The sequence below is a fragment of the Rhyacophila brunnea genome, unplaced genomic scaffold (genome assembly GCF_057557595.1).
Source record: "Rhyacophila brunnea isolate RB1 unplaced genomic scaffold, BYU_Rbru_1.0 scaffold_11, whole genome shotgun sequence".
Classification (NCBI taxonomy): Eukaryota; Metazoa; Arthropoda; class Insecta; order Trichoptera; family Rhyacophilidae; genus Rhyacophila; species Rhyacophila brunnea.
This window is the reverse complement of record NW_028232763.1, coordinates 15,425,425-15,448,067: the sequence shown is the minus strand read 5'-3', so window position 1 is coordinate 15,448,067 and position 22,643 is coordinate 15,425,425. Positions and strand designations below refer to the sequence as shown.

General features: G+C 30.7%; 1 protein-coding gene across 2 annotated transcripts in view; it reads right to left on the bottom strand.

Moving 5' to 3' along the window:
• Nucleotides 1-5,340: 5,340 nt before the first annotated feature.
• The window catches only part of LOC147078405 (uridine phosphorylase 1), a 70,874-nt gene continuing 53,571 nt past the window's right edge, over nt 5,341-22,643 (bottom strand). For both annotated transcript variants that reach the window (XM_085959238.1, XM_085959230.1), the window contains exons 2-7: nt 20,963-21,086; nt 12,388-12,549; nt 10,916-11,101; nt 10,042-10,180; nt 7,591-7,784; nt 5,341-6,674 (exon numbers count right to left, since the gene is read on the bottom strand). In XM_085959238.1, the coding sequence (XP_085815364.1) occupies nt 6,492-6,674; nt 7,591-7,784; nt 10,042-10,180; nt 10,916-11,101; nt 12,388-12,549; nt 20,963-21,086 (988 nt within the window). In that variant the 3' untranslated portion in view covers nt 5,341-6,491. The remainder of the gene's footprint in view (nt 6,675-7,590; nt 7,785-10,041; nt 10,181-10,915; nt 11,102-12,387; nt 12,550-20,962; nt 21,087-22,643) is intronic.

The following is a 22,643-nucleotide window of genomic DNA, read 5'->3' as shown; positions in this document are numbered from 1 at the left end:
GATACAAAAACTTGATACGATTTTTTTTTGTAAATACGTGGGTTAAGAATAATAATGTAGGAAAAACCTTGCCATTTCGTACATAATAACGTTACGATAATATGTAAAAAAAGTCAAAATGTATTTAGTTTTTAAATCTACTCTAATATGAACATGTTACAATATATTAATAAAATTAAAATTATTAATCATATGTTCCTCGCTTGAGAATAAATTACATTGCCGTAATGTTAAATAATAATATAATTAGGTATATACTCGATGAAATTCTTTATAATAAAATATTTATGTAATAATTAATATACATAAGAGGCAATCATGATAAAATACTGTGTAAATTGAATTTCAACAATTTTTTTTTTTACATCCCAATCAGGCTTTCGAAACTTTGTATGTAGTGAAAATTGTATTCTTTTGTACCTAGTTTAAAATAAATAAATATTCCGACGAAAATTTTGTATTATTTTCAAACATTCCTTTTCTGTTATGTCTAGAACTTATTAGCGAGGTGTAACTGTGACCGTTGTACATACAGTAATCAGCGAGCTTAATAAATGATTATTTTCCATCTAGAGTTGGTTACGGTATCTGGAATGGTTAAAGTTACGGCTCGCTAATGAGTACCCGGCTTAAGGTAGTTTTTTATTGTTATTGATGAGGGTATTGACTTCGTAATTACTTGTAATAAATACCTAGCGGTGGCGAAAGGTGGTGGTAAGCTGTTAAGATCTGACAAAAATAATGCACACTAAACTGTGTCAGTCATATGTATTTGTTTTCATTGAACTAACACTACAAATTGCAGATAACGTTGGTTCATTTTTAAGATTCAATTAAACCCTGTGTAAACCAAGACATAAAATGCCATTAAAGCATACATTTTATAGATAGAAGAATATTTTTTATCTATTATGATTTGATTATTTAGGCAATAAAACAATAAGTATGGCTGACAGACTATGTTTAGTGTGCACTATTATGTTGAATCTTAAAAAACTACCACCACCCTTCGACACTGATACATTGTCAGTACAGAGCTATCAAAACAACCTTTTATGTTTTTAATCTTTAAAAAAGACCACAAAGGTTATTATTCTTTTTAACACAACAAATAGCAATGAGGCCCAATAACAGCAATATAGTGAAACAGCAGTTTAGGTACAACATAGTATTTAAATATATTATTGTGAGCTCACAAAGGTGGAACCCGGAGTCCCTAGATGAAAGTCCAACACCTTATGCACTGGACTACAATCAAACTGTACAATCAACAGGATACGATCAGTTTGTCAAACAAGCCTTCATACCTAAATGAAAATACCTTACACAAGTAACAATTTTCATTAATTTCCTCATCATTTCTATCATACTTATTAATATTAGTTTCTGAGGATATCGGTGACGAGGACTTATTGTTTGAGGGAGGTAAGTGACCTGTAATCGAAAAAATCGTTTATAAACAAGTAAATATAATTTTTTTCTACCACCTATTTACATTAATTAGTGGTTAATACATTCTTGTAATTAAATGATTTCTTTATAAATCAACGTAAACACTATTTACCAATAAATAATTGCTTGCTATCGAAGTCATGGCATCTAGCATTATTAGGTAAAGTAAACTAAATTAAAAGATTTCAAGTTATACACATTTATATTTTTATAAAAATTGTTATTTTTTAAAATAAATATAAAAAATATTAAAACTATGAATTAGTCAAAAATCTGTACACGGAAAAATAGAAAACTTAATAAACTAAATTTTAATAATAAATATGACCATAAAATATAATGTAATAATAAGATGTGGTCCTTTGACAAATTCACATTTTTTTATAATTGTAAGTTTATGTTTGACTTAAAAAAAAATATTTTTCTTTTTAATGTTTTCAAATACATATTTATTAATTAATACAGTTTAAATTGTAAATTATCAAAAAAATGTCTCAAATTGCAAGCTTCGTATTTTTCCGCTAGGTGCCTCTGCTGGTATTCTGCTGGTACAAGCATCACTTATTCAAAACATTGAATATAAAACAATATCTAAAATTTAATTATACATAAATAATGTAAAAGAAATAAAAAATACACCAATTAACTTCTATTTAAGCAAGAGTATTTTGAAAATTGTGATTTATTCCAAAACTGATTATCTCAGCTGCGACCAAAATGACCTGAAAACATAGATTTTATTTTTCTCTACAGAAGTGGATATCAAAATTAAAACAATGTAGATTAGTTTATTCAAGAGTTTATTCTCCCTTAAAAACAATATAATATGGTAAGTGTTATATAATTGAAAATATTACTTAGGGCTAATCCTTTTATTCATGTATAACGTTTTATATATGTATGTAATATGTAATAATATGTTTATTTTTCCAAATTAATCAACACTGTCTATTCACTAGTAGAACATTTTGTAAATATTTTAACTGGTGTTTCAAACATCGATTTTCATATAATAATAGTTTGAATACATATTACTATAATGACGTTCATTTTAAACATGCAATAATATGTAATTGATTTACAGAAAAGATATTCTTGTCTTTCAATACTTTGATTAATTTAATTCAAATATCGTTGATATGTTGTAAATGTATTAAAAAGCAATGCATTATTCTTTTCCTTATGTTGGCCGTTTTCAATAATACGGATATTCGGATTTTATGTCAATTATTACAATACAGAAAAGTATAATAATAAAATACAAAAATAGACGTTGAAGATAAATTTTAATGTTTTAAACTTTGGTATAATATTTTCTAAAATATTTTTTTTTCAAAGATTTAATAATTAATTTTACAACAACAGTGAATGCTCACTAACAATTATTGGAAGCGGTAGGTGCATTATTTGAATTCAACGTATATTTCACTAATTCGACATAACCTTTAACGCCCTTCGGGATGTAATAAAATCGTTGTATACATTATAACATCAACGAATAACGATTTAAATAAATTTTACAAAAGTGATTCTACAATAAACTCTACATTAAATTTATATTATAACTTTTCGGGGCCTAAAGTTAAACTGAGTCATCTCCACAAAATAAATAGTAATGTTTATCAAACCTTTGTTTCTCACCTCAAGATCAACTACATAAATAATTGACCAGCCACAATGTTAGATGACTTTATGAATCATTCATTGATTCTTCTGCAATGTTTTGTTATGTAAAATGTATTCACAAAATGTCACATAAGTCAAATGATGGGTGAGCCAATTATCTTCATTTATAAGTGCATGTTATTATATCAGTTTCATGCAGCTACACGTTTATAGCATTATCGTAATTGAAACGTGTGCGGTCACAAATGTCGAGTAGATATAATTACATGGTAATGGTGTAACCTGAATTCCTATGTAGATACGGTAGTTTAACTTTAAACCCTCGATATAATAATCAATATTCATTCATAATGACACTAAACTCAGAGGTATGGGTAAACTGCTAATTATTTGAATGGGGGCACAAAATTTATTATGGTATCTTTGATACACTCAAAATACCTATCATAATATCAACACAATAATATTAATATTACGTCTAAGTCCTTTACTTAAAATTGTTTCCCATTTGATTTCAACATTACATTAATTTTATTAATAATTTTTCATTGGGTCAAGGATGAAAACGCACAAACCGATTTAAGAATAATATGCCTCTCTTTTTTCACCAGAAACTTTCAAACATAAATAAATTTAATATCACGCAATACTTTCATAATCAAATTGAATCGTTTCACTACAAATGAAAAAAAACAGGTGCATTGTTTTGCGTTAACATCATGGCATACATTTATATAAGTAGCTAGATATATCATTACGTAGATATTAATATAATATTAAATTTTAACTATCACATTAAGCTCTAGGATAAAGAATGAATTTCTGTTTGAATCTTTCTTTGGCTGCTTATTATTTAAAATGTTTCTCATAAATTTACATCTATAGACTGATTTGAATTTAAATCAATAGATATTGCTACTGCTCGCAATTAGTACTACACAAGGCAAAATCATACGAGGTGCTAATATTATCAACTAAAACGCTTATACCAAATATATTCATGATTGAGCCTGAACAAATTGCCATGAGGTAAAGAAGAAACTCTGGGAATACTGTACTAATTCACACATAAAAACTCTCAAAATGGGGAAGTACTCCTAAATTTCAATTAATATTTTATTACCATATTCATGGCAACACTAAAATAAACAATGTTTTCTTATTATAATTTTAAATGATAATCATGGATAGCAGATAGCAGCTGATTGATTGAAGTGACAGCGAAATAATGGATATCTACAGATACAAGACCATGGTTGACAATGAGATGCTATTTAAATAGATTAAAAAAAAAAGAAAATGATTCATAGATAATATTATTGTCTATGAATTTTGATGTACCTTACTATGTTTTAGATAAGTGGGGTAGTATTGTCAAAAAATATTCCAGGTGATATTCATCATTGGCAAATGCAGTACATAAATCTGGGTTTACTGTGAATAAGCTTAGATAGAGGCATAATATAATATATAAATGTCAAAATATATTATAAGAAATAGCTGCAGTTTTGTTAATAGTACATTAGTGGTAAATAGATTATAATAAGTACCTATTATTAAAAGTTGCAAAAAACTACAAAGATATATTATTATTATTGTAATCAGGTCTAATTTGAATTAGCGTCTGTATCGACATGAACCACTGAATACAGTGTTCGACTTCCCGCTCGCTTGTCGATCCTTTCGCCATAGCTAATCTAGAAATGTATGGAATATGAGCATAGAAGGAAATATGCAACCAACAGATGGCGTAATGGGCGAGTAGCATTAAGCTATCAAAACAATAGTTTTAATATCATAATATTATATTTGGAATGCAAATAATGTATTCATGATACGTCTTAATGTACTATAATATTTCATTCCCATGTTCATTTTACTAATTATTATTGTAAATTAATTACAATAATATATTTTAATTCCAACAGTTTAATTACCAACAATCTCTTTAGACAATGCAAAGCAATAACAATAATAAACAACATCTAAATGAGCTAGATTCTTTTATTCTTTTATCATAATATTTATTCATATTCATTCATTTCAAAAAATTTCTTTTTAACTCAGTCATAATATTTTTACAAAATGAAGGATAATTTATTTTATTTGCCATTATTTCTAAACAGCAAATTATTTAAAATTGCACATTTTAACAGAAACTTACACAAATTCAGCACACGCACGCACAATAATATTGAGATAATATTTCAACAATGAAAAATATTAATATCAGAGACATCTAGGAATAATAAAATTGTTGGTAAAATAGGAATTGAGGATTAAAAATGTCATTCAAACAATTTAACAATATTAAAATTATGTCTGCGAAAATTGCATAGGTACATGTACATAATTAATTAATATTATAATAATTATTTATGCTTAGTCATTTTCACCGGATATCCAACATACGTGACTTAAAGACACATTGGGGAAAGAAAAAACTTAATCTTACCACAAGCAAAAATCAATACTTCGTAACATAAATGTAGCCTAAATACATGTGTCCACAACAACAAAAAGTCATATTATGTCAGCGAGTAATGTGAATGTATCTAAACATTATTTGTCAAACTAGCCGTACACTGGAATACCTATTCTTTATTTAACCAATAATTACTAGCCAATTTCAACATTTTGATAAGTTGAATGTCAATAAATATAGATACATAATTATTAGAAAGTAATTAAAAATAATATGTATGTATTCAATTAATATATTTGGTTTTAAAGAGCATTAGCTAAATATGCTATTGCAATAGAAAAGAAATTATAACGTTTTTCATACTTCCACAATATTTGATGTTTCATGTTATTCTCAGTTCAAAGGTAAAACTTATTAAGAATAGTTATCGGAATAAATTATTTGATGTCTACTCGGTATCCTGATTTTATGGTGTTATCACCAAAGATATTGAAGAAAACCTTCTTGTGTAGAGATAGAGTCTGAGCATATTTCATTTAGACAAAAAAGGATCTCTGGGAACACTGTACTAACTAACACACAGAAAACTCCATCCGGAAGAAGATTCAATATCAAAGGATAACACTTGGGTATTTATATATTCCACCGTATTTTAACCTTTATTATGGGCGATAATTACTAATTATCTAGGCAGTTGGAAAGAAAAGAAAACATCACAACATCTTCTAAAGTAAAAAATATTGTAGGTAACAAATAAGTTTTACTTTTAAACTGAAAATATTCTAAAGACAAGTGAAGCATCTTAAAATATCACAAAGCGTATAGATATTATTTATTCAACTATAATAATTACTTGATTAAAATAACGTTTAAAAATCAAGTAAATTAAAAAATACAAATTAAAAAGAAATCGTATATAATCAATAAATTAAATTAAAAACAATAATTATCTTAATATTATTTGATGCCAGTCACGGACTGAGTTTGTTTAATCGTAATTTTCGGATTCCTGTTGTACGAGTTTAAATCTTCTGGGGCTCTTGACGCACATTGATCCGTGCCCGTCGAGTGATATTCGGCCCTTCATCTGCAAATAACGCTTGATGTAACGTGACACGAGCTTCGTGGGTCTCTGCTGCCATTCGTCGAGTACTTCTTTTGGAGCACACACCTATAAATTAAAATGCCAATGGTAAGAAATATGAAATGAATGTCATTATTACTTAAACTTATATATTTTTATCTTTGTACTAAAAAAACTATTTACTAAGCAAGCATCTTTCCTATTCTGTCACTAGATGTCTCTTAAATCTACAGTACCACTACACATGATGGTTGAAAGTCAATTGATAAGTGGAAACTATATTTCAACAAGTTGATCATCTTGTCAGTTGACTTATACAATGTTGAGGTCCTTTCCAATTTAAGTCATCATCATTCGAGTCAACTTGTTGCCTAGGTGAGTTTCCTAGAGTAACCGAGGCGATAACAACTCGTATCGACATGTCAAATGTTTCGACTTGAAAGCGATTACATAAATGATTGTCATACATCACAGAGTGTTATTGTTTTAGTTTCTGAATTAAGTATGGCGTTTTCATTTTAAAAAGTTTTAAAGCGGTCAGATGAAATTACTTGATGCCATCATGGTTACGACCATAATTTGATATGTAGGAATATTTTTTTCAATTCAACATTCAACACATAGTTGAGTAATACAAATCGACATGTGAGAACATTGGAATGGAGAAACGGTGGGACGGGGAAATTTTAAATAAACTATTTATTTAATTATATATTTTATAATTCAATCACTAGATGTCTACTCTCCCATAAAGCATAGTGAGGTTCGTATCTCTGCTATTTATCTACAAATCTCTATTATGATATACTCATCAGCAACATCTTCTTGGCTACGTATTAAAAGTGTGAACTAACATGCTCCTCCCATTTTTCCATTATAAACTAACAAGCTCCTCCCATTTAGTCAACAACAGCGCCTAGAAGCGTAGCAAAGAAGATGTTGCAGAAGAGTACATACATAAAAAATTATAGATTATTAATTTATTAATTTAATATTTTCTAACCTGGTCGCCCTTCAGTCGATCAAGTAATGTGACACAGATGACAGCTGCTTTGATGCCAGCGTGATGCGTCAGCGCAGCAAATGCCAGAGATTCCATTTCTATATTGACCACTCCAGATTTGTGAATACTCTCCAAATACTCCATCTTGTCTGTTTCGGTGAAGTCACAGAATGCACCGTCCAATCTTCCTTGACCTGAAACACCATAAAATTCATTTAGACACATTATAAACTCCCAATTATGTATCTATGCTAATAATTGGAAGGGGGGCACGAAAAATCGAAAAACACAGATGCGCTTAATTTTATTTTGTTTTAAAATATGTATTTCTAATATTTACTATTATTTTACATGTTTAAAACTCATTAAATGCCGGGAGGTATTAACATGGCACCACTTGGCAGGCCGCGAATTTCTATGAAAAAATAAAATTTTATAAACATCATAAAGACTTATATTTCGGTTAAGTATTTCAGTACAATGTGTATACACGTTCACATTCTTTTGCCAACCTTGCGTGCACAGAATTATAGAATGTGTAAACGCGCTTGTGGCATACGTCATCCAGTAAATACGTATTATGTATTAAAAAAAATCTCAAATCTTATGATTTTTACAACGTTTTTATTAGGTTGTATTCTTATTTGTCTGGTACAAATCTTGCAATCGATTTTTAATTAACTTCCCAACTAGCTAGACATTTGAAACTTTTAGAATATATCAGAACACGATGCCAATGCATTTTTTTAATACTTTTAGCCATCTTTAAGTAGAATTAAATTCATTTTCAGTTAATTCTGTTTTGTATGAAAAGTTATTTCGGAAGAAATCCGTAATCCAATCCATTGTTATTAGTTGCTAGGAAATTATTAATATATACGTGCGTTACTATGGAAATCAATATGAGTGTCAAAATGACATTTCAGTATTATTTCTAAAGTTCTTTTTATCTTGTAATTATTTAATATCAGTAGGAATTTAACTGAAAGCTATTTTATTATCATATCCGAATCCCCATTGGTCGATACACATACACCAATAAAGTGTCAACAAAAGTCAATGCAGTGTTGTGACTAATGCAGTCGATAATTTCTTCGTCTTCACTTGTATCCTCGCACTTTTCTACTTCACTGACAGTCATTGATATATCTACAGGATACACCATTCCATATAATCATCATCATCATCATCACCAGCCTGAATCTATCCACTGCTGGATGAAGGCCTCTTCAAGCTGCTTCCACTTGTCTCGGTCCTGTGCGTTGCGTTGCCACATACTTCCGCAGAACTTTATCATTTCATCGATCCAGTCTACCTCGCGGACGTTTTGTACATCTTGGATACCACTGGATGACTAAATTTGTCCAACGATTGTCTCTTCTTCGAGTTATGTGTCCAGCCCATCTCCATTTGAGACTTTTAATTAACTCTATCACATCGCAAACCCTTGTCTGCTTCCTTATCCACTCATTCCTCTTTTTATCCTTTCGCGTTATGCCCAGCATGCACCTCTCCATACCACGTTGTGCTACTCTAAGTTTCTGGATCTCTCTTTTACTTAGGGTCCATGTTTCATACGCATATGTGCCTAAAGCGCAAAGTGTTCAACCAGTGTGTGCTTCCCAGTGATCTATATAAGTATAATAATATATTATGTTATCTTATAAATCATAAAATCTGTATATTGAATATTATTCATTGGTAATTATAACCTATAAAATGTTGAACACACTGGTTGAACACTTTGCACTTTAGGCACAGTGGAAGGTCACTTTTGAAGACATTATTCAGGCAGCCAAAAGCACTTCAGCCTAGCTTTACTCTGCGAACAATTTCATCAAATATACATCCATCTATAAACACTTGTTGTCCCAGATAGATGTAGTTTTTCACCTGTTCGAGCTGAGTGCCATTGATGAGGATCTTTTTTTGGCCCGCAAAGCAGTTGAACTTGACTTTCGTCTTTGTTACATTTATTTTCAAGCCTACTTTGTTGCTTATTCCATATAATATTTTATTGTAATTATTATAATAATAAAAAAATCTTTAAAAATCACCAATCATTAATGCAATGTAGGTAGAGTTGATTTTTAAGTACATACAATATACTTATTTTGTATTTATTATCTGGCATTGGGATATGAACAAAATCAATTAAAATTGAAGAAAGCAGAATTTATCATTATGGAGCAAAAAAAAAATACAAATTGACGCAGTTTGCCAATTGATCTTTATTACAATACGGATAAAGCTAATTTTTCTGTCAGTTTCATCTGTATTTATGTTTAGATTAGTTAGATTAGTTAACATCCAGTAGAATTTGAAAAATTCATCACCATATTTTAAATACTGTGACACTTGGCATTCAATTCAGTTCTGGCAACCAAAATATGGAGGTAGCTACCGTACTGTAAATTCTGACATTATTACAGTTAATTAATATTGAAATACCTTCATAGAAGTCATATGTACACATTGTCTTGCCAAGAACTGTATCGTAAGGGGCTTCAGCATCAGTCAGTGCCTTCAGCTCACGAGCCAAGCGCCGATCCAGCTTCGAAGGACGCTTCACACTCTTTCCCAGCACCATCTGTGTATGAAAGACAAAGGATTGCAATTATGGCTGATAAAATATTCACCAAAACCAAAATTGAATGCAGAACAAAAACCTTCTTCTATGTCAATGGAGCCTGTTTATATAACAATGAATTAATAAGTTTAGTAAAGCTAATGTTAGCTACAAAGCTATAAACTATTGCACATTCATTTGTAGCAAACTTGACACTTGCACTCCGAGATTAATTCATTGGATCATCCAGAATAGAGGAAGTTTTTTAAGGGGTCCAAAACCCGCCATGGGTTGTAGTGGTATGAATGATAAATGAAATAAGTAACCAAAGCAAGAGGGTCAACAGTGTGCTGTCAATTACATGTTATTACTAAAATAATGTATTCAATGCTGCCCACATTGAAGTTAATGACTCCACTAAACCACACCCATCCCGCACCGCACCCGGACTTAATCTGGCGTATCACGGTACTTTTGATGTGAAGCACCATTTTTTAATTGAAAAGGTAATGCAAAGCTGCAAAACGATCTAAGAAAAGAAATCTTCACGTTTGCAGTATACAACAAAATTGGCCTCTGTTGCCCACTGAGAAACTATTAACGAATCATTTATTATTGCGTAACTACCGGTACAGGATCTGGAAAAAATATTTATTCTAAGTCCACAAAGGTATGTGTTTTGTCTGGCCAGATGTCCAACGCACTGCCAATGCAAAACTAGAGTCTAGCCTGTTTGTATGTCTTTGAGTTACTTACTAAGTCTAGATAGTTATTAAGCGCTCCGTCCACAGCCTCTTCAGATATGACGACTTGGCCACCTTCCAAGCCAATGCCACCGCAAGTTCCGATGCGGAAGAATACCGGATCCTTAGCGCGGGCATGGTACATCAGCTTGATCATCTCGTGCAGCAGAATGCCCACTGAAGGAATGCCCATTCCATGCTGAAATTATTACAAGAAATCATAAGTAACCCGGGTATAATCAAAACTTGGTTAATGTGTATATGCATTTCCCTATTGAAAGAGTGTGCATTATTTTTGTCGGAGCACCCATATCATACCTTAACAATTATGGTTTGGTTTGCATACCTATTTCACCATGTTCGATTCTGATAGGATCATAATATGGGCCTCCACAGAGTGGAGGTTGTATTAACGGTTTTTTTTACGAGAAATGTATGTTAGCCACTTACTCTGGACTCCAAACAAAAATTGAAAAACAATATGTGTATTTGCTAGACCCAGGATTCGAACCTGGGACTCACGACATTATAAGCGGACGCTTAAGCTTCTCGGTCAGGGTTTAATTGAATTTTAAAAACTAACCAACACTATCTGCAATTTGTAGTCTTTGAAAACAAATAATATGTATGACTAACAAAGTTTAGTGTGCACTATTTATGTCGGATCTTAACAGCCGACCTCCACCCTTCGCTGCAGTAATATAGCAACCCTTCTCCCACATATTAAGTCTACAATGGCGACTGAGAATTTTCGAATATCTAAATTATTATAAATTGAAAAGAGATGATCACTTGAAAAAAAGATTAACAACAATATTTTGGGAAATAAAAACATTTAATAATCAGTCATTTTTAAGTCAGTCCAAAGTTTGTCATGACATAGTCAGTGAATTCACGCAAGTGATGTATGTCTATTATATAAATGATTGAATATGATGAAGTGATTGAAATAGGTTTACTAGACATGTAAAAATTAAATCATTTGAACAACATCAAGCTTTTCATTGAAAAGAGGTAAATGATGAGTAACCAAAAAAAATAGTGCATACATGGATAATGAACCATAGTTGTACCATACAAGGGAATAAGTTGATAATTTATTATTATATTGCGATTGTTGAATAAACCATTGAAGAAAGTGATATAAGTACAAAATCAATGCAATTTGTAAACCTCACTGACTATATAAAATGGAGTAATGAATTTATTATGACGTATTTTTATTAATATTTAATAAATCTATTGATTTTCCAAAAGAAACAAAAAAATATTGAACAAGCTACATTTTTGTTTATAGATTAATTCATAGATGGTGCTGTCTTATTTTATAATTATTATTATGTTTTCCATACTAGTATAAAATTATCTAATGCATGGTATCAAAGTACATCACGGTAATTTAATACAATAGACAAAAAACTCGCTTGATTTATATAATTGAATAGTATTAAAAATAACATTGAATAGATGGCAGTGGATACTCACACTGACACACAGCACAGGGCCAACTTTGTACATCGAGTATCGGTAGGAATATTGGCTTATATCAAGAAGAGTTGTCCCACACGGCAGCTTTTGACCAATCTCCTCCATTATATGATACGCAAACTCCTCCATCCTCTTTGGTGTTCCTCCCATGCAGACAAACTGGAATAAACATGCAAAATAAATGTGTCAATCAGTAATTATTTCAACAATCAAACTTTACAACAATATATATTTAATCTCGTTAATATTTGCTAAATAAATCACTCATTCATGTGGAGATAGATAAGAAATATAGTTTGGTTTTAAGCTCAATAATCATAACTATCATTTTACATGACTAAAACAATTGAAACTATGCAAAAGATGCGCCTTTGCACACCTTTGCCACGTAAACGAAACACGCATTTAGTATTGGTAATATTTGAGGACATTCCGAAGACTGACCGTCATTAAGTTATAAACAAAATCTCGCTTCAAATTTTTGGTCCTCGGCGACAAGCTTTATATTTATCTGTTCTGTGAATCCAACAGTATAATTTTGTAGTATGACGGCAAAACAAAAAATGTTGGCATATTGAGTTATGTATACCATCAAACTCGTCTCAGTAAGATCTACAAGATATCAGAATATGGTACCTATGTATAGGTCTAATAGGTTGGGAGAAATAAGCTGTGTCAATATGTGATATGTCCATTGTTTGAATTTTTTTCAAAGTTTAAATTGCTCTCATGAACAATTCAGAAAAACGGACAAATTGTGTTTTGCCATTTTACTTCAGAATTATTACTTATGTTTGAAAATTTTTGCATATAGGTAATATTGGTCTGGAATAACAAGTCAAGTGTAAATTAAATTATCGCGACAATAACTGTTTATCCACAAAAGTGCTAACTGTCTCGCCAATCTCATTCTTCAAGCATAAACGAACGCGTCTGTTGTCGTTGTCGGGTGCTATTTGACAGGTTCGGACATTTGATACGTTGCGGAAATTGGGAAATGTCAGGTTCGCCACTATATTTCTACTGCGCATGCGCAGATATTGTGCAAGTTACAACTTTTTGATCGATACATGCAGTCTTGCAACGTGCATGATAATACGTGTTTACACTAAACTTGGATTTTCTTGTTATGGTGCCACAATAATACGTACTGCCAGCAGTAAATTCATGCACGTGTAAACGGGCTATTTAATTATACTGATAGAAAAAAAACAATTGGGTGCAACGCATAAAAATATTACTACATAATTGATAACAGTAGATAGGTAGTTTTGAAGAACAAGCGATTTGGCAATATCTCATGAATTTTACTTTCAAAATATTATATAATAATTTATTTTACGTGATTGCATTAATTGGCAGTATTAATATTAAAATATTTATATTTTATAATGTCAATATGAAGATTGCATAATCCAAAAGTAGCCATAATCAAGTGAATGTTTTGTACAATATGAAAGATACAATGAGAATGAAAATATTATTATTATATCCAAATGATAAATTATAAAATACATAATACTAAATTAACGAGAGATGTCACAAGATGTCATCTCAATAAGATGTCCATAAATATTTTTATTATTTACCTAAGTATATAAAAAACTAAGTAAACATTATTTTAATTATAATTATGTGTATATATCTCAACTGCTTTTAAGTGTGTAAAAAAACCTTTTTTTTACATAGTGTAAGTATTTTTTTAATAATCTTATATTTTCATGCTTAGGTGATATTATTTGATAATTGGTCACATATTATTACATTCACTTTTTTTTATTCTTATATACAGAATATTATAAATTATCATAAATTTCAAAATATAACATTAAATAAAAATATTTATGTTTAGGTACCAATATCTAATATCAGTGACGTCCCTAGGCAAAGTGCCTTTTAGGCAGACTTAGAATGCCGTCCCCTTTCATTTGAGTCTCAAGCCATATGCAAGATCGTTAGGGGCACCTACCTATTTTAATATCTTGAACTGACAATTCCAATAAAAATCCTGAAGAAAATGATATAAGTAGAGGAAGGGCAGAATCTTCTTCGATCACTTTGGAACGTTGTTAGAAAGTAACGAAACCAACACCTAAATGAGTCACCTACACTGCCAGAAGAATCTGACACCATTCTACGTATCATATGCTGAGGATTGGAACATTTATACGAAACCTACTCTAAAACAGTAATCGTTTTAGGTACATGAAGGTCTGAGCCACCGACAAGTTTGGAGGCCTCCTTGTGATTTCTTTAAACTTAGCTGTCGGTACTTTCTAACGAAGCGTTCACATCGGCCGCTTAGTAGAAAGTCAACACTGCTTCCAAAAGTTGTAATGATAGAAAGTTAGTACCTTTTCATTCCTAAATTTGCCACGGTACTTCACTGAGTTTTATAATTAGGTTGTATATTATATTATAGATGAAGTTTTATGATGGCTATCAAAAAAAATATATAATTCAACTAATCATGGATGTAATATCAAAACAGCACCGCGTTTTTACATTTTACTACTAGTTGTAAACATCTATTTTATGGATAAATCGAATTGGTTTATATTTTCATTATTTCTTTTAAGGTTTTTATATAAGATTACATAAACTAAAATAATACATTGGAGACTTCATGTTTCACAAACAAAATTTTACTGTACCTACCTAACTTGTGAGTTTTATCTGGTGAAAAATCTATTTACCTATTGCTACAAAGATATTTTTAAATTATGCGGCAAGCGATTCTTGTCAAATTTGGGATCACAAAGATTATAAAATATAATTTTTTATCGTAAATATGTCACTATATAATGTTAACATTAATCTTACTAATGATTTTGTAAATGCGTTTAAAAATTAATAAACATAAAAAATCTTAACACCACTGCACATGGATGTACTGAAAATGACAATATTCTAAAACATTAGAGCGAGAGGTTTAAAAGAATACTATTTTATGTAATAAAAATACTTTATGCAATCATCAAATGTTTAAAATAAATATAAAGGATAAAAAGGCTTCAAAATTATATAAATAGATTATCTACAACGTTTAACCTTAAGGAATGTCCAGGGTTATACTCTGAAAATACCATAAAAGCTCCATTTTGACCCACGCTGAGCACGTCCGCCCTTAAGCAATTAAAAATTACGTGAAGTATTTTGGCCTCAGATAATATTATTACGATATGTTAATAGATTTTTCTACAAGGGTAGGTTGATAGGTATTTGGCTCAACCCACGTTAAAAGGATATAAAGAGAGAAGGAAAAGAAATGTAGAACATTACAAACATATTATAATATAATAATATATCAACTCTATATTGGAATACTTATAGTTATTATGCTCGTCATGTTGGTTAAAATAAAATTATGTGTATTACAAAAATACAACAGAATTTTTGTTTTTAGCTATGTAGCTATGCTATGCACCGACCCCAAGTGACATAGAAAGAAAGAAGATTATGCCCCAGAAAAATCTGGGGCCTAATCCTAGATGTGTAGAAATTAATATTATTAACTTTTACAACACACATCATGAAAACCTGGTAATTAAAAATATAAATTAATAAGCTCAAGGCAATCAGACAGTTTTTTTTTTTTTTGGAATTTTGGAAAATGAGGGAATCTCAAAATTTCAATCGTTATGTTAACATAGATAGACATTTCTTGGTCTAAAAATATGCCGACACATTATTTTTACATACACTTTAAATGTGCTCTTATTTCATTCATTTTACATCGGATGACATAGGCATTTCTAGCATTGAAAGAAGGAACATTTTAAAGTACCTACTTTCTGATACTTAAAAGCGCGTTGTCACGGTCCAAGTACGATCCAAGTACACTCGTATGAGACATCTTCATACTAATTATTCCTATCCAAGCTAACTTGGATGAGTAGGACGCGGTCCAAGTAGCTTGGATAGGACTGATAGGAGTAATTTGTATGAAGATGTCCCGTACGAGTGCGCTTGGATGGCGCTCGATCCAAGTGTACTTGGATCTTGTCAACACGGCTTAACTCAAAATGGCCAAAATCTGACACTTCTAGCAATAGGCCCCAAAAATAATATATACCTACTTACTATAATAATAATAATATATCAGACAATTTCTTCAGCTTGCTACATACCTACATACATCTGCCTGCAAGCAAAAGTATAAAAAATGTTTACAAACATTTACAAAACAGTCTCTGAAATAATTAGCACCTGTTCTGTGAAGTCCTGCTACTTGACGTAGGTAACGTATTGCGATTATCGCGTGCGACAGCTTCAAAGCGCCCCATTTTTTATAATGTGACATGTTCAAACAAATGTTTGCAGGCAGATGTATACATGTATGTGGGTACTATGCCTTATGAGACGTAAGTTTGGTTACCAGTGCTTACTTATTATACAAGTAGGTAACTACTATAAATCAGATAGAAAATTATACTGAAACGTGACAGAGACGGTACCTAAACCTAATCGCATCCGTGACGTTGTGAAGTTTCAGGAGATTGGGATATTGTATAATATATTATACTATATAATATATATATAGACCGCAAGTTTTATGGCCAATTGTATAAAATTATTTTTATATTATAATTACCTCACTAAAACTATCAAAATTCGTATTTATTACCCTCACTTTTCGTGTTGTAACTGAGAGTGGACCATTATAATTTTTATCATGTTTATAAATTTTAAAAGGCTACATTTTTTACATGAATCTATACAATCGTTAACTTCCTATCTTTCAATCTTTCAAAACACAAGTAGGTACTCACCTACAAGCAGCGCTCGGAATGGACAGGAACGCACCGGAGCGCCGTTGTGGTTCGTGGAATTCCAAAATATACCGTTCCGGCTCGTGGATTCATTTAAAATTGCGTTGCGGTTCGTTAGATTGAGATAATTATATATGAATGTATCTTTTAAAGTTTTTCTCAAAATTAAAAATTAACGAAGTTATGTTATGCCGGGCATGCAAGGGTTAAAAATAAAAATTATGACATCCCTAAATTTCTTTCAACCTTCTTATTTTGTGTCGATATGTCCATGCCTAAATGCATTGTCTAAATAACAAGAAACAACCAGCTGCAAGTGTAAATTACTTTATTACCCAAAAAAATGTGCCCACTATTTGAAAACTCTTAAAAAATAAACTATACATTGCTTAATAATTTCTAAAGGATGAAACATTTCAAATCTCAATACTATCTTGCCTTTGACTTCCGCATTGTTAATTTACTTACCTACTAATTTATTATATTATTTTATTCGGAGTGACAAAAATTATTACTTCGCCATTTATTTTCGGGTGAATGAATTGTATTTTCGGTGGCTAAATTAATACAAAAAAGTTTGATAATTTGACTCGTGCAATTCCGCAATAATATTCCTATTAGTTGCCTTTTAAAATATTTTGTATTATTTAAGATATAAATACGTTTCTAAACAAAATTATTTATATTATTAGTTTGGTGTTTTTTTTTGCTACATTCTAGTAAGTTTTGTGTTTTAATTTTAACTGTGCGTTTAACTTGATTTTTTAATAAAAAATGTTCTCCTAAAAGTTGGTCAAAAATGTCATTAGGCGAAACGTGTTAACCGAAACTATTGAAAAATATTTTGTCGCAGGTAACGTAACGCTGGCCACATACCTACACAATTTGATCATTTAAAAAATGATATTGAGTGGTTATTTATAAAAATAATGAAGGTATAATAAATTAGTAGGTAATTCGTGTAAATCTGCTAAAACCACATTACATTATGAATTCACTCAAATTCACTATGTATTTTCATACTATTTCTTGATGTTTGATATTCTGTGCTCGTATTTAAATGGAATTTGTAAAATTTTCTATAAGTACGTAAATAAATTTTTAATTTGAACCTATAAGGTACTTATGTGGATATGTTGTTTGTTATGACTAATTAATTACAAACTTATCTATCCCAAATGAGACAGTAATATAAGTTATAATCAGTGACGAGTGGTGGTAGAGGTATCATGCACTGGTTATAGTGGTAGATAAGGTAAGAATAAAGAATAATACAATTTTTGACGGTATATGTTGTTAAAACAAGATTATTTCGCCTGCGGCGCTGACAATCCTTACCAACCTGCCCAATATAGATCCATGTAAGAAGTTTAAAGTTTATTGTTGCATTTTTATATCAAAAGTACGTACGTACGTAAAGAAAGGATTAGCATAAGTACTTAGTTTCGGAAAATTATACAGCGTTCCTGTTCGTGAAATTTTCCATTTCGAGCACTGCCTACAAGGTTAACGTTTGAGGATATTGGTTTCAAAGTCGGTTAGCTCATTTTTACAACGTTTTTCTTAGCTCGTATTCTTATTTTTGTCCGGTGGTTCTTTGTCCGGTACAAATCTTGCAATCGATTTTTAACTAACTTCCCGACTAGCTAGACATTTGAAACTTTTAGAATGTATCAGAACACGATGCCAATGCATTTTTTTAAATTAGAATTGAATTCATGTTCAGTTAATTCTGTTTGGTATGAAAAGTTATTTCGACACCATTATTGGTTACAACTAAATAATTAATATATACGTGCGTTACTATGGAAATCAATATGACATGTCAAAATGACATTTCAGTATTATTTCTATCAATTACAAAATGTTTTGATCGTTTAATCTAGTCAACTCAAGTTTATATGATTCAACAGAAAATTTAAAAACGTTGTACTTATATAAAAAGTTCTTTTTTAATGTAATTATTTTATTTATATTTTTCTTGATTTTGTTTACCTGAGTAGTTACTTTTGCATCGTATATTAAAATTATATATACTATCAATAAACTATCAAATTCATCTCAATTTATTAATAAAACCGGTGGTTGATTGAAAACTGGGTTATTGTCATTAGCCGCCATTTTTTTAAATATTTTATTTTAATGAATTTTAGATCATTTGATTTTGCAATTTGCTTTCTTTAATTATTTAGATATTATTTTATTTGCATTCCTAAATGTGTGCTTGGTGGTTTTTTGCCATTACCCCTTGCCGCATTGCCCCAATGTGGTGAAATATGGAGGTAACCGACTTTAAAACTAATAACCTCTTTTAGTTAACCCTGATACTAGATGGTGTCGTATATCAACACTTATTGACGATTCTACGACGATTTTGTGTGATTGAATTAGTAGCCATAGAAAAATTAACAATTTGTATGTTGGTACTCTTGTTTACATCCGATATATTTACCAATCATGAAAGAAATAACCAACGCGTGTACATAGTATCTAATTAATTAATTATTAATAACATCCATTCATTAGAGAATTAAATTCAACATAATGTGTATCTTTGCAATATTAAGGCTATACCTCAGCTGAGGCATGGTCTAAAAAGATCGTGACTAGGCGATGCGCGGATTGTGGGTCGCGGGTGCAAATTACGCAAGCCGAACGAAATATAATTTGTCATAAAAATTCAACATGCGCACCTTTTATGTTATGTTTATTATTATATTCGTAATAATAATAGTATATTCATTGAAATTTTTTCTTTTTTAAGTACATACGTAGTTTTTTAGTCATCTTTACACGATTTAAGAATATTTTCATCCGACGCCATGACAAAACGAATCGACGTGCAGACACCTCGACTATCGCTCTCCGAATGGCAACGCGGCCGTAATTTCGTTCCACATACCGTTGAAAATTATTTGCCGTTTCACTTATGTACGCTCATAAGAAAATATGTCGCTTGAACTTATTTTTAAGTGGAAAAGCAAAAAAAAACTCTTGGTACTCGTATGTACTATGTAGGTAATTAAGTCATTGGACGCTAAAGACGCACCTAGCGCGTAACGATCACGTAGCCATTCGATATAATTGGCATGCTATTTAAATGTGGTAATTAAAAAGTAATTATCTTGTCAGCAGTCAATTTGTTAACTATCTGTGTTGTATGAGGTTAGTCTCCAGGTAAAATGGCAATTTAGGTATCCAGAGACCCAAGGCGCTGATAATTAAAAACGTTTGAAAAAAATGTCATAGCGATAAACCGCACTTGAATATTAATTAATTAAATACATGTTGCCATTTTTTTTACACTTTTCAAGTTTTGATTTTTTTACACTCATTGTGGAAAATGTGTATGTTTTAAGAATATTCTGATGAAGCAATCTGCTTCATGGAAACGTCACGGGTTGAATTGGTAGCCCCCCAGAACAATTAATCATAATAATAATATGTACGTTTTTGCATTAAAACTAATATTGGTTAAAAACTAAACTCTTATTTTACTTATTCCCGCCATATATAATGTTTGCTTATTTATGCCGTGTTCGAAATGACCAATGAATGAAGTAATTTATAAATCGATTTCATTAGGTACACATTAAAGTTTCAGGGTTAATTTTAGCAACGTTTTTTATACATCGCTTTATTTGATCTACGACTACATAACGCTCATAACATATTTTGGAGTGGAAACAATCAAATTAAAAAAAAATACATTAATAATAATGTAATTAATCACTTTGTTTCTCAATTTTTTTACCGTTCAATTATTATGACATTTCACATTATAATTATTTCCAATTCACCTTAACGTCTCCAAACATTTCCACGAGGTCATGAGATCCACTGCCAAGCGCCAAGTGGTAAAGGATGTCCTGGTCCATCAATTCTATGTTCGGATTACGCAGCCGCACAGTCCCATCTGGATATCTGAAATTAAAATAATAATACGATTAAATGTATATTACTAGACTGTGACTTTTTAATTTATCGGCTGACATGTCATAGCGCTGTATGTAATATAATAATGTTTTTTTTCTAATAATTATGCGTGTTTCATAGGTCTTCCACAATTTTACTATATTATCTATATTAAACCCTTTTAAATCTATTAAAACCATATTAAATCCAATCAGCTGTTAGGCCCATCGGGCCCTCCGACCTGGTCGCCACAAAGGCCAATTATGTCGCATTTAAAAAAAATTGCGACGTCTTATTGCGGACGTGAAGAACTCTTCACATAATTTTGTTTGTCCGTATTGTATATTTTTACTTATATATCATTAAATTCATTTATTTCTGTTAAGTCTCCGTGCATTTCTCTCCCATGGCACTTTTTATTAAAAAAATATGTCTTTCAGTAAACTCAGTCAAAGCTCACTTGAGAGCGTGGCGACCTCAGTCTTGGGCATCTGTTCCTGAGACATTCCCAGGCGTAAAAAAACTGCTGATGCGTCACATCAAAAAGTAGGGCCTCGTGATAGGCTTGATTAAGACCGAGTCTGTTGCGGGGCGGGTTGGTTTAGAGGGGTCTATGTTTGTGTTGTCATTAAAGAATGCAACATTCTTAAATCTTTCATATTTTCACTATTACAGTAGACAAGTATAATAAGAAGATCAAACAATAATTATTAATATTTGATTAGCGTCGTGATTACAATTAAGTTAGTAGGTACTGTTACCTTAATCGATTACAAATCCAATCGCCTTCGATCGGCGGAATTTGAAATATTTCAGATAAAACATTGTTATTAGAAATAATTTGCATAAATCACAGAAAAGTGAAAAATGTGACCTCAAGTCCTCGAGGACGGTGTAAACTTACTGTCAATTCTTGACGGAAAGACATTATATTGCTTAAAATTAAACATAATATAATGTAGTAGGTACTTATTCCATATAAATTATAATTGTGATAATGACCGGTTTCGTCCGCTGTAATTTATGGCATTTTTTCGTAAATACATAAAGTATTCAAATACAATATGCGGGTCGCAATTTGAGCAGACCTGATCTAGGCTCTAACAATTCTGGAAAATAAAATTCTACTCGAGGTATTCACATGAAAAATTAATTATTTGATAAAAAAATATGCTAATTTATTCAGATAACAGGTAAACTCGTTTTTGCATGAATTATGTTGTAAATACGAACAGTATTTCCAGTTATGTTTGGTTATTAGTTTGAAAACAAATATGTATGTGCCTATTTTGTTGTTTCAACGTTTTTCCTATAAAAAATATAATCAGGAAAGTTCCAAGATATTGTATATCATCTGTACATAGTAAAAATACTGGCTATTTAAATTGTTTATCTATTGTACTAAATTGCGTCATTCGTGTGTATGAATGATACAACCATGATTTTTGCAAGAAATTTGTTATCAAAATTTGGTTTCGAAAATACAAAATGGTTGTATAAAGTGCATTTCATATTAAACAGTTCAGTTAATACGATAGACTTTTTTGTGTAATAAAAAATGTAGTT